The sequence below is a fragment of the Mustelus asterias genome, unplaced genomic scaffold (assembly GCF_964213995.1).
Source record: "Mustelus asterias unplaced genomic scaffold, sMusAst1.hap1.1 HAP1_SCAFFOLD_272, whole genome shotgun sequence".
Taxonomy (NCBI): domain Eukaryota; kingdom Metazoa; phylum Chordata; class Chondrichthyes; order Carcharhiniformes; family Triakidae; genus Mustelus; species Mustelus asterias.
The window spans coordinates 517346-529608 of record NW_027590237.1 but is presented as its reverse complement, the minus strand read 5'-3'; the positions used below and the strand labels follow the sequence as shown (position 1 = coordinate 529608).

Below are 12263 nucleotides of genomic sequence, written 5' to 3'. Positions count from 1 at the left end.
ATGTATAGGATTGTTACATTCCACTGAACAGGAGGGGAGCAGCTCAGGCCCACCTGACTGGGAGGTGGGAAGGGAGAGAAGAGGTGCTCAGGCCCATCTAACAGTTGTTCTTACCCAACGTGGTCATCGGTGAAGCCGAGAGGTGTTTTATGCTGGGTCCTTGCTCCGATTCTGTAATAGAGGAATGTGTTAATGCAATGGTTTTATCCAGTATACTACACACGTGAGCGGCCATCTGCAACCCCCCAACATCACCTTTCCCCATGATCACAGGAGGATTCATACAGCCAATACATAAACACACGCTGCAACGGTGAAAGAGAGCAGCCAGAATGGGGAAGAAGGCCGTTGCTGCATTTTAAACGGGATGAAGCTTGGCACTGGATGAAAGCTGTTCACTGCTCAGGGGCTCACATTGTTAGTCTAAGAAAGAACAAAGTACAGGTTTTACAGCATCTTTCACCTCAATGTCCAACACGGTTAACTACTGTAACACAGTAATCATGTCAGCCAATTCCATTTGTGCCGTGCTCCCTCAGGACCCACCCCCGACAGCGCTGTGCTCCCTCCCCACCCGCCCCCCCGACAGCGCTGTGCTCCCTCCCCACCCGCCCCCCCGACAGCGCTGTGCTCCCTCCCCACCCGCCCCCCCGACAGCGCTGTGCTCCCTCCCCACCCGCCCCCCCGACAGCGCTGTGCTCCCTCCCCACCCGCCCCCCCCGACAGCGCAGCGCTTCCTCCCCATCCGCCCCCCCGACAGCGCCGTGCTCCCTCAGGACCCACCCCGACAGCGCTGTGCTCCCTCGCCACCCGCCCCCCCGACAGCGCCGCGCTCCCTCCCCACCCGCCCCCCCGACAGCGCAGCGCTCCCTCCTCACCCGCCCCCCCGACAGCGCCGCGCTCCCTCGCCACCCGCCCCCCCGACAGCGCCGCGCTCCCTCCCCACCCGCCCCCCCGACAGCGCAGCGCTCCCTCCCCACCCGCCCCCCCTGACAGCGCAGCGCTCCCTCAGGACCCACCCCTGACAGCGCTGTGCTCCCTCCCCACCCGCCCCCCCGACAGCGCAGCGCTCCCTCCCCACCCGCCCCCCCTGACAGCGCAGCGCTCCCTCAGGACCCACCCCTGACAGCGCAGCGCTCCCTCAGGACCCACCCCTGACAGCGCTGTGCTCCCTCAGGACCCACCCCCCGACAGCGCTGTGCTCCCTCGCCACCCACCCCCCGACAGCGCCGCGCTCCCTCCCCACCCACCCCCCCGACAGCGCAGCGCTCCCTCCCCACCCGCCCCCCCGACATCGCCGCGCTCCATCGCGACCCACCGCCCGACCACGCCGCGCTCCCTCGCCACCCACCCCCCGACAGCGCCGCGCTCCCTCGCCACCCACCCCCCGACAGCGCCGCGCTCCCTCCCCACCCGCCCCCCCCGACAGCGCAGCGCTCCCTCCCCACCCGCCCCCCCGACCACGCCGCGCTCCCTCGCGACCCACCGCGCCCCCTCCCCACCCGCCCCCCCCGACAGCGCCGCGCTCCCTCCCCACCCGCCCCCCCCCCGACCGCTCCCTCCCCACCCGCCCCCCCGACCGCGCCGCGCTCCCTCCCCACCCGCCCCCCCCGACAGCGCCGCGCTCCCTCCCCACCCGCCCCCCCGACAGCGCCGCGCTCCCTCCCCACCCGCCCCCCCCCCCGACAGCGCAGCGCTCCCTCCCCACCCGCCCCCCCGACCGCGCCGCGCTCCCTCCCCACCCGCCCATCCCGACAGCGCCGCGCTCCCTCCCCACCCACCCCCCCGACAGCGCAGCGCTCCCTCCCCACCCACCCCCCGACAGCGCCGCGCTCCCTCGCGACCCACCGCCCGACAGCGCCGCGCTCCCTCCCCACCCGCCCCCCCGACAGCGCCGCGCTCCCTCCCCACCCGCCCCCCCGACAGCGCCGCGCTCCCTCCCCACCCGCCCCCCACAACAGCGCCGCGCTCCCTCCCCACCCGCCCCCCCCCGACAACGCCGCGCTCCCCCCCCACCGCCCCCCCCCCCGACAGCGCCGCGCTCCCTCCCCACCCGCCCCCCCGACAACGCCGCGCTCCCTCCCCACCCGCCCCCCCCGACAGTGCCGCGCTCCCTCCCCACCCGCCCCCCCCGACAGCGCCGCGCTCCCTCCCCACCCGCCCCCCCCGACAGCGCCGCGCTCCCTCCCCACCCGACAGCGCCGCGCTCCCTCCCCACCCGCCCCCCCCGACAACGCAGCGCTCCCTCCCCCCCCGACAGCGCAGCGCCCCCCCCCCGACAGCGCAGCGCTCCCTCCCCCCCCGACAGCGCCGCGCTCCCTCCCCACCCGCCCCCCCCGACAGCGCAGCGCTCCCTCCCCCCCCGACAGCGCAGCGCTCCCTCCCCCCCCGACAGCGCAGCGCTCCCTCCCCACCCGCCCCCCCGACAGTGCTGCGCTCCCTCTCGACCCACCCCCGACAGCGCCGCGCTCCCTAGCGACCCATCCCCGACAGTGCTGCGCTCCCTCACGACCCACCCCCGACAGCGCCGCGCTCCCTAGCGACCCATCCCCGACAGCGCCGCGCTCCCTAGCGACCCATCCCCGACAGTGCTGCGCTCCCTCACGACCCACCCCCGACAGCGCCGCGCTCCCTAGCGACCCATCCCCCGACAGTGCTGCGCTCCCTAGCGACCCACCCCCGACAGCGCCGCGCTCCCTCGCGACCCACCCCCCGACAGTGCTGCGCTCCCTAGCGACCCACCCCCGACAGCGCCGCGCTCCCTAGCGACCCATCCCCCGACAGTGCTGCGCTCCCTCACGACCCACCCCCGACAGCGTCGCGCTCCCTTGCGACCCACCCCCCCGACAGCGCCGCGCTCCCTCGCGACCCATCCCCCGACAGCGCCGCGCTCCCTCGCGACCCACCCCCGACAGCGCCGCGCTCCCTCGCGACCCATCCCCCGACAGCACCGCGCTCCCTCGCAACCCACCCCCCGACAGCGTCGCGCTCCCTCGCGACCCACCCCCCGACAACGCGCGCCCCCTTTCGACCCACCCCTCGACAACGCCGCGCTCCCTCACGACCCATCCCCCGACAGCGTCGCGCTCCCTCGTGACCCACCCCACAGTGCCGCGTTTCTTCGCACCTCACCCAACAGTGCCGCGCGATCACATTGTCCTACCTAGACCAACTGCCTGTATCTCTCTATTCCCCTCCTGTACATGTGCCTGTCCAGAAAAGTCTTGTATGTCGCTAACGTATCTGCCTCAACCACCTCACTTGGCAGTGAACTCCAGGCCTCCACCACCCTGTATAAAAAACTTCCATCGACAACAGTCCCACCCCAGGCCCTATCCCCACTACCCCACACATTTACCCCGCTAATCCCTCTAACCTACACATCCCAGGAGACGAAGAGACAATTTAGCATGGCCAATCAACCTAGCCCGCACATCTTTGGACTGTGGTCGGAAACCGGAAGACCCAGAGAAAACGCACGCAGACACAGGGAGAACGTGCAGACTCCACACAGTGAGTGGCCCAAGCCGGGAATGAAACCCGGGTCCCAGGAGCTGAGATGCAGCTGTGCTAATCACTGTGCCACCATGTCTCTCCTGAACATTCCACCCCTTGTGATTGTCATTTCTGCCCTGGGAAAAGCTCCCAACTGTTCACCTCATCTATGCTCCTCATAATTTTATAAACTTATATCAGGTCCCCCCTCAGCCTCTGTCTTTCCAGGGAGAACAATCCCAGTTTATTCAATCTCCCCCCATAGCTGATACCCTCCATACCAGGCAACATCCGGTAAACCTCTTCTGCACTCTCTCCAAAGCTACCACGTCCTCTGGTAGTGAGGGGACCAGAATTGAACTCAATATTCCAAATGTGGCCCAACCAACTTTTTTATACAACTAACATAATTTACCAACTTTTATGCTCGATGCCCTGTCCGATGAAGGTAAACATGCCATCTGCTTTCTTCATCTCCTTTTCTACCTGTGCTGCCACTTTTAAGGATCTCTGGATCCCAGATCTCTCTGTGTGTCTATGCTCCTGATGGTTCTGCCATTTATTTTATAGCTCCCACCTGACTTGGATCTACCAAAATGCATCACCTCGCATTTGTCCGGATTAAATTCCATCTATCATTTCTCCGCCCAATTTTCCAGCCTATCGACATCCTGCTGTATTCGCTGACAATGTTCATCACTATCCGCAACTCCAGCAATCTTTGTGTCGTCCGCAAACTTACTAATCAGACCAGTTACGTTTTCTTCCAGGTCATTTATATATATTACAAACAACAGAAGTCCCAGCACTGATCCCTGTGGAACACCACTAGTTACAGATCTCCATTCAAAAAAACATCCTTCCACCGCTACCCTCTACCTTCAATGGCCAAGCCAACCCTGAATCCATCTAGCTAGTTCACTCTTGATCCCGTGTGATTTAACCTTTTGTACCAACCCACCATGAGGGACCTTGTCAAATGCTTTACTAAAGTCCATGTAGACAACATCCATGGCCCTTCCCTCGTCAATCATTTTTGTCACCTCCTCAAAAAACTCAATCAAATTAGTGAGACATGACCTCCCTCGTACAAAATCATGCTGTCTGTTGCTAATAAGACCCTTCAGTTCCAAATGTATATAGATCCTATCCCTAAGAATCTTCTCCAACAATTTCATTATCACTGACACAAGCTCACGGGCTTATAATTACCCGGGTTATCCTTGCTACCCTTCTTAAATGACGGGACAACATTGGCTATCCTCCAGGGGACTTCACCTGTGGCCAAAGAGGAAACAAAGATTTCTGTTAGAGTCCCAGCAATTTCCTCGCTTGTCTCCCTCAGTAATCTGGGATAGATGCCATCTGACCCTAGGGATTTGTCTACCTTAATGTTTTTAATACACCGAACACTTCCACCCTCGTCATGGTGACTTGTGCCAAAGGGTTTACATGCCCCTCCGGGACACCATCAATCAACGTGTCCCTCTCCTTTGTGAATACCGATGCAAAGTACTCATTAAGGATCCCACCCACTTCCTTTGGTTCTATGCATAATTTCCCTCCTTTGTCTTTGAGTGGACCAACTCTTTCTCTAGCTACCCTCTTGTTCCTAAACTATGTATAAAATGCCTTGGGATTCTCCTTAATCCTTCCTGTCAAGGTCATTTCGTGACTCCCTGTTTGAGTTATTTCCACTTTCCCTGTATTCTTCAAGTGCTTCATCTGTTTTTAGTTGCACAAACCTTATATTTTTTTAAAATTCATTTGTGGGACGTGGGCGTCACAGGCTGGCTAGCATTTATTGCCCAACCCTAGTTGCCGGAGGACAGTTGACAGTCAACCACATTGCTGTGGCTCTGGAGTCACATGTAGGCCAGAACGGGTAAGGATTGCAGATTTCCTTCCCTCATGCATCCTTTTTCTTTTTGACTAGACTCGCAATTTCCCTGGTCATCCACGGTTCCTGAATCCTGCCTTTCCTGTCCTTCCTTTTCACAGACACATGCATGTCCTGCATTCCAGTCAACTGCTCCTTAACAGAATGTGATGGGCCGCATGGAAAAGACAAAACAGATGCCCAACAAAGGCATGATGGGCCGAATAGCCTCCTTCTGTGCTGTAACCATGCTATGAATGTACCTACCACAGGGTTTGCTGCCATTCTTGCTCTGTGTCTTGGCTGTCTCCACTAGCTCTGTTAAATGCTCCTTGCTGCTGTTCCCCGATTGCAGACTGCTCTCCCAATCAGCAGTGCTCTGAGGGCAGTACACAAACAATCAGAAAACTCTCACCCTGTGGACCAATTGGAAAGGTTGCAGTCTGGAGGACACTCACCTGCGAGAGCCCCACAAAGAAATCTTTCTCGTCTTGGCCCAGCGATGGGCTTGGTGAAGTGCTGCCTCCATCAATCCACAGCTGCCGGAAGGATGAAGGATCAAAGTTAAACAGTGTTAAACAAGCAAAGCAATGGTGGGCGCAGTGAGCAGCACGAGATGCCAGTGTGACTGAATACTACAGTGACCCCGCCGCCTCACCAACGCCCCCTCGATACAGCAACCGCCCCCCCAATCCCATGACTGAGCAACCTATTGATACAATGAACTCTCACCCCCCAAACCTGCTATGACACAGCAAACCCCACATCACCCAGTGACCCCAAGTAAGGACAATGTATTTCTCCCAACTCAGGGACCCTGCCAATGATCTGGTGTGCCTCCAAAAACAAGCTGATGCCCGTAGCCTACCACCACCATCCAACCTAGTGCCAACCCAACACACTGCCCCAAAAACTACCATTGTACAAACCTAGTGTCCTACCTCTGTGCCGTATTTTTCCATAGCAGCTATGGCTGCTGTCCTGACCTTCTCTCGATACAGCTGAGCTACTCGGTTGTTATATTTGCTGTTTGCGTCCTTTGTCATGCAGCCATCATGGTGGAAAAAGGCTGCCTGAGGGGCAAAGTCAAAAATAATCCCTCAACATCCAGTTCAAACTCAAAACAAACACACAAGCAGCAACAGAACTAGAGCTCATTTCAAATTTCCCAACTCATCCCTGCTCCACACTTTTTACATGTGACAGCACGATCCACAGTGCAGATCCACAGAGCACTATATCTAACTGCATCCTTGCCGGTTGGGGCAGTGGGAGTGCTGAGTGTCACTGCATTGCTGTTTCTAACCCCGAGCTGTACCTGTTCTGGGAGAGTTTTGACAGGGACAGGGTAGCGGGATCTTTACTCTGTATCTAATCCCATGCTGTACCTGTCCTGGGAGTGTTTGATGGGGACAATGTAGAGGAAGCTTTATTGTTTCTAACACAGCTAAAACTGCCATGCAAGTCATGTTAATTAATGCCCACAGCAGTGCATACACAAAAGAGAGTACACGGGAGAACTAGTCCCTGCCTGCTGAGCAATTCCAATTGCAAGAATGGGAAACCTGGAAATGGTGTCTCACTTACCGCAGTCGCATTGCCTCCCACCTGCATACACCGTAACTGGAACCAGCTCCAGTTTGAATCAAGCTCAGTAGATCTGCAGAAAAAGCAGCAAAATACAGAATAAAAATATCAGGACAAGAACAGCCCATTGTACCAGGAAACACAAGCCAACTGTACCATGGAACCCTGGGTGTGAACAAGCCACTGCAACGTGTGCAAATTAGGGCCCAATTATGGTAATCATTCACTTGTGTCATGCAGGTCAAGGTTAACACAGACCTGCTGCTCCATGGCACCTCAGACCCCCCTGGCTGATGCTGGCATGTTACTCTCAGCAGTGGGACAGTGAAGCTGACCACAGAGGCCCTCCCTGCTGGCGCATCCAACAATGAATTCACTGCACTCAGGCTGCAATTGTCATTTCGGCTCAGTACTAGTTCCAAAATCTGCTTCTGAACCCATATCAACTGAAGGCCGATAAGTCCCCTGGGCCTGATGAAATATATCCTAGGATTCTTTGGGAGGCAAGGGGTGAGATTGCAGAGCCTTTGGCTTTGATCTTTGGGTCCTCACTGTCCACGGGGATGGTGCCAGAGGACTGGAGAGTGGCGAATGTTGTTCCTCTGTTTAAGAAAGGAGATAGAAATGGCCCTGGTAATTATAGACCGGTTAGTCTTACTTCGGTGGTTGGTAAGTTGATGGAAAAGGTCCTTAGGGATGGGATTCACGACCATTTAGAAAGATGCGGATTAATCCGGGATAGTCAGCACGGATTCGTGAAGGGCAAGTCGTGCCTCACAAATTTGATAGAATTTTTTGAGGAGGTAACTAAATGTGTTGATTAAGGTAGGGCAGTTGATGTCATATACATGGATTTTAGTAAGGCGTTTGATAAGGTCCCCCCTGGTCGGCTTATGATGAAAGTGAGGAGGTGTGGGATAGAAGGAAAGTTGGTCGATTGGATAGGTAACTGGCTGTCTGATCGAAGACAGAGGGTGATGGTGGATGGAAAATTTTCGGACTGGAGGCAGATTGCTTGCGGAGTGCCGCGGGGATCAGTGCTTGGTCCCCTGCTCTTTGTGATTTTTATTAATGACTTAGAGGAGGGGGCTGAAGGGTGGATCAGTACATTTGCTGATGACACCAAGATTGGTGGAGTAGTGGATGAGGTGGAGGGCTGTTGTAGGCTGCAAAGAGACATAGCTAGGATGCAAAGCTGGGCTGAAAAATGGCAGATGGAGTTTAACCCTGATAAATGTGAGGTGATTCATTTGGGTAGGACAAATTTAAATGTGGATTACAGGGTCAAAGGTAGGGTTCTGAAGACTGTGGAGGAACAGAGATCTTGGGGCCCATATCCACAGATCTCTGAAGGTTGCCATTCAAGTGGATAGAGCTGTGAAGAAGGCCTATAGTGTGTTAGCTTTTATTAACAGGGGGTTGGAGTTTAAGAGCCGTGGGGTTATGCTGCAACTGTACAGGACCTTGGTGAGACCACATTTGGAATATTGTGTGCAGTTCTGGTCACCTCACTATATCATAGAAATCATAGAAACCTACAGTACAGAAAGAGGCCATTCGGCCCATCGAGTCTGCACCGACCACAATCCCACCCAGGCCCTACCCCCATATCCCTACATATTTACTCACTAATCCCTCTAACCTACGCATCTCAGGACACTAAGGGCAATTTTTAGCATGGCCAATCAACCTAACCCGCACATCTTTGGACTGTGGGAGGAAACCGCAGCACCTGGAGGAAACCCACGCAGACACGAGGAGAATGTGCAAACTCCACACAGACAGTGACCTAAGCCGGGTCACTGCCTGTGTGGCCAAGAAGGATGTGGAAGCGCTGGAAAGAGTGCAGAGGAGATTTACCAGGATGCTGCCTGGTTTGGAGGGTAGGCCTTATGAGGAAAGGTTGAGGGAGCTAGGGCTGTTTTCTCTGGAGCGGAGGAGGTTGAGGGGAGACTTAATAGAGGTTTATAAAATGATGAAGGGGATAGATAGAGTGAACGTTCAAAAACGGGGATAATGATGCAGCTATATAAGACCCTCGTCAGACCCCACTTGGAGTACTGTGCTCAGTTCTGGTCGCCTCATTACAGGAAGGATGTGGAAAAGATTGAAAGGGTGCAGAGGAGATTTACAAGGATGTTGCCTGGATTGAGTGGCATGCCTTATGAGGATAGGCTGAGGGAGCTCGGTCTTTTCTCCTTGGAGAGACGAAGGATGAGAGGAGACCTAATGGAGGTATATGAGATGTTGAGAGGCATAGATCGGGTGGACTCTCAGAGGCTTTTTCCCAAAGTGGAAATGGCTGCTACGAGAGGACACAGGTTTAAGGTGCTGGGGGGTAGGTACAGGGGAAATGTTGGGGGGAAGTTTTTCACACAGAGGGTGGTGGGCGAGTGGAATCGGCTGCCGTCAGTGGTGGTGGAGGCAAACTCAATAGGGTCTTTTAAGAGACTCCTGGATGAGTACATGGGACTTAATAGGATGGAGGGTTATAGGTAGGCCTAAAAGGTAGGGGTATGTTCGGCACAGGCCGAAGGGCCTGTTTTGTGCTGTAGTTTTTCTATGTTTCTATGACTATTTCCTCGGGTGGATGGAGCTATTACAAGGGGGCGTAACTATAGGGTTCATGGTGGGAGATATAGGAAGGATGTCCGAGGTAGGTTCTTTACTCAGAGAGTGGTTGGGGTGTTGAATGGACCGCCTGCAGTGATAGTGGAGTCAGACACTTTCGGAACATTTATGCAGTTATTGGATAGGCACATGGAGCACATCAGGATGACAGGGAGTGGGATATCTTGATCTTGGTTTCAGATAAAGCTCGGCACAACATCGTGGGCCGAAGGGCCTGTTCTGTGCTGTACTGTTCTATGTTCTAGATCTGTGCTCCTGGAATGATGGACATAAGCAACAGAGGCTGTGATCCCCAGGGTGTGTATCCCTGCCTGGTCAGCACATACACCCTACCTGATGAAGCTAAGATGAACTCCCAGTGAGCGATGGATTCCAGAGCAGTCAATGCACAGGAAGATCCCGTAGGTAACACTGGCCCAGCTGGGATTCTTGGCACCGCAGTCGAAACAGCTCTGCATAAAGAATATAAAGAAGATCAGAGAGAGAAGATAAAGCAGGAACACTGTCCACCACCAGGAACACTGTCCACCACCAGGAACACTGTCCACCACCAGGGAAAGGGTCAGAGGTGGTGAGGGGGAGTTTATCATAGAATACCTACAGTGCAGAAAGAGGCCATTCAGCCCATCAAATCTGCACCAACAACAATCCCACTCAGGCCCTTTCCGCATTACCCCACACATTTACCCTGTTAATCTCTCTGATGCTCAGGGGCAATTGAGCATGGCCAACCAACCTAACTCACACATCTCTGGACTGTGGGAGGAAACTGGAGCACCCAGAAGAAGCCCACACAGATATGAGGAGAATGTGCAGACTCCACACAGAATTGAACCCAGGTTTCTGGCACTGTGAGACAGCAGTGCCACTACTGTGCCACAGTAAGAGTTTTAACAACAGCAGGTTAAAGTCCAACAGGTTTATTTGGTAGCAAATGCCATTAGCTTTCAGAGCGCTGCTCCTTCATCAGATGGAGTGGATATCTGCTCACAAACAAGGCATACAGAGACACAAACTCAAGTTACAGAACACTGATTAGAATGCGAATCTTTACAGCTAATCAAGTCTTAAAGATACAGACAATGTGAGTGGAGAGAGCATTAGGCACAGGTTAAAGAAATGTGTATTGTCTCCAGACAGAACAGCCAGCGAGATTCTGCAGGTCCAGGCAAGCTACCGATAGTGTGACATGAACCCAAGATCCCGGTTGAGGCCGTCCTCATGTGTGCGGAACTTGGCTATCAGTTTCCGCTCAGCGACCCTGCGCTGTCGTGTGTCATGAAGGCCGCCTTGGAGAACGCTTACCCGAAGATCAGAGGCCGAATGCCCATGACCGCTGAAGTGCTCCCCCACAGGAAGAGAACAGTCTTGCCTGGTGATTGTCGAGCGGTGTTCATTCATCCGTTGTCATAGCATCTGCATGGTCTCCCCAATGTACCATGCCTCGGGACATCCTTTCCTGCAGCGTATCAGGTAGACAACGTTGGCCAAGTTGCAAGAGTAGGTACCGTGTGCCTGGTAGATGGTGTTCTCCACACGTGAGCTAATGGCATTTGCTACCAAATAAACCGGTTGGACTTTAACCTGGTGTTGTTAAAACTCTTACTGTGTTTACCCCAGTCCAGCGCCAGCATCTCCACATCATAACTGCTGTGCCACCCAGGGAGAGTGTCAGATGGGTTGGGGCCAATGGAAGGATGGGGAGGTCAGTCATGGGTCAGACAAGGCGAGACCAAAGGATTGAGGGGGCGGGGCAGATAAATATACCATCCAGTCAGCTCCATCCCGTTGTGGGCGGGCCCACCACCATCTGGTCAGTAATGGTTAAGTCCGGAGGGGGCCGGGTTGAAGTCGTGGGCCGGAATCTATGTCCCTCCCACCCCGGAGCCTGACCCCGGGACTTCAGGCCAATAATGCCCCAACCTCCCCCTCCGGCCTCTCTGACCTTGTTGCTCTGTGTCGCCCGCAAACGCCGGAACACAGCCTGAGACGCAGCTCTGCCTGGCCCGTCCGCCATGACACCGGAACAGGAAAGGGAAGGAGCGGCGCATGCGCCCGTAGGAAGATCAGAGTGCGCATGCGCCCAGCAGAACAGACATTTGTACATTTATATAGCGCCTTCCAGAAATAAGGTTGTTTGTTTTCTGCTCAGCTTTGTATCATCAGCAAATTGTGATAACTATTCTCTGTCTCTTTGTCAAAGGTTCCAGCACTGATCCTTGCCACCATATAACTAATTGCTGGAGCTGCCAGCTGGAAAATGCCCCATTTATGTCTCTGAGGCAATCTTTCCAAAAAGTGGCAGAGTGCTGTTTCCAGCAAGAAAACTGGTGTGTTTCCAGATTCTGCCACAAAAATCAATGAGGCATGATTTTCACCGTTACTGCCAGGGCTTCAACATACAGTATGGTATGGAGGGCATTAGCTATGAGGAGAGGTTCGAGAAACTTGGTTTGTTCTCACTGGAGCGACGGAGGTTGAGGGGAGACCTGATAGAAGTCTACAAGATTATGAGTGGCATGGACAGAGTGGATAGTCAGAAGCTTTTTCCCAGGGTGGAAGAGTCAATTACTTGGGGGCACAGGTTTAAGGTGCAAGGGGCAAGTTTTAAAAGAGATGTACGAGGCAGATATTTTACACAGAGAGTGGTGGGTGTCTGGAACTCGTCGCC

General features: G+C 55.2%; 1 protein-coding gene across 7 annotated transcripts in view; it reads right to left on the bottom strand.

The window, feature by feature from the left end:
- The window catches only part of LOC144486024 (ADP-ribosylation factor GTPase-activating protein 2-like), a 52805-nt gene extending 41160 nt beyond the window's left edge, over positions 1–11645 (bottom strand). For 3 of the 7 annotated variants that reach the window (XM_078204131.1, XM_078204129.1, XM_078204134.1), the window contains exons 1-7: positions 11538–11645; positions 9926–10044; positions 6962–7034; positions 6316–6447; positions 5833–5913; positions 5642–5753; positions 115–171 (exon numbers count right to left, since the gene is read on the bottom strand). In XM_078204131.1, coding sequence (XP_078060257.1) covers positions 115–171; positions 5642–5753; positions 5833–5913; positions 6316–6447; positions 6962–7034; positions 9926–10044; positions 11538–11609 — 646 coding nt within the window. In that variant the 5' untranslated portion in view covers positions 11610–11645. Of the gene's footprint in view, positions 1–114; positions 172–4707; positions 4774–5641; positions 5754–5832; positions 5914–6315; positions 6448–6961; positions 7035–9925; positions 10045–11537 lie in introns of all 7 variants that reach the window. The other 4 variants (XM_078204128.1, XM_078204132.1, XM_078204133.1 and 1 more) reach the window with 3 other exon arrangements.
- Positions 11646–12263: the final 618 nt, after the last annotated feature.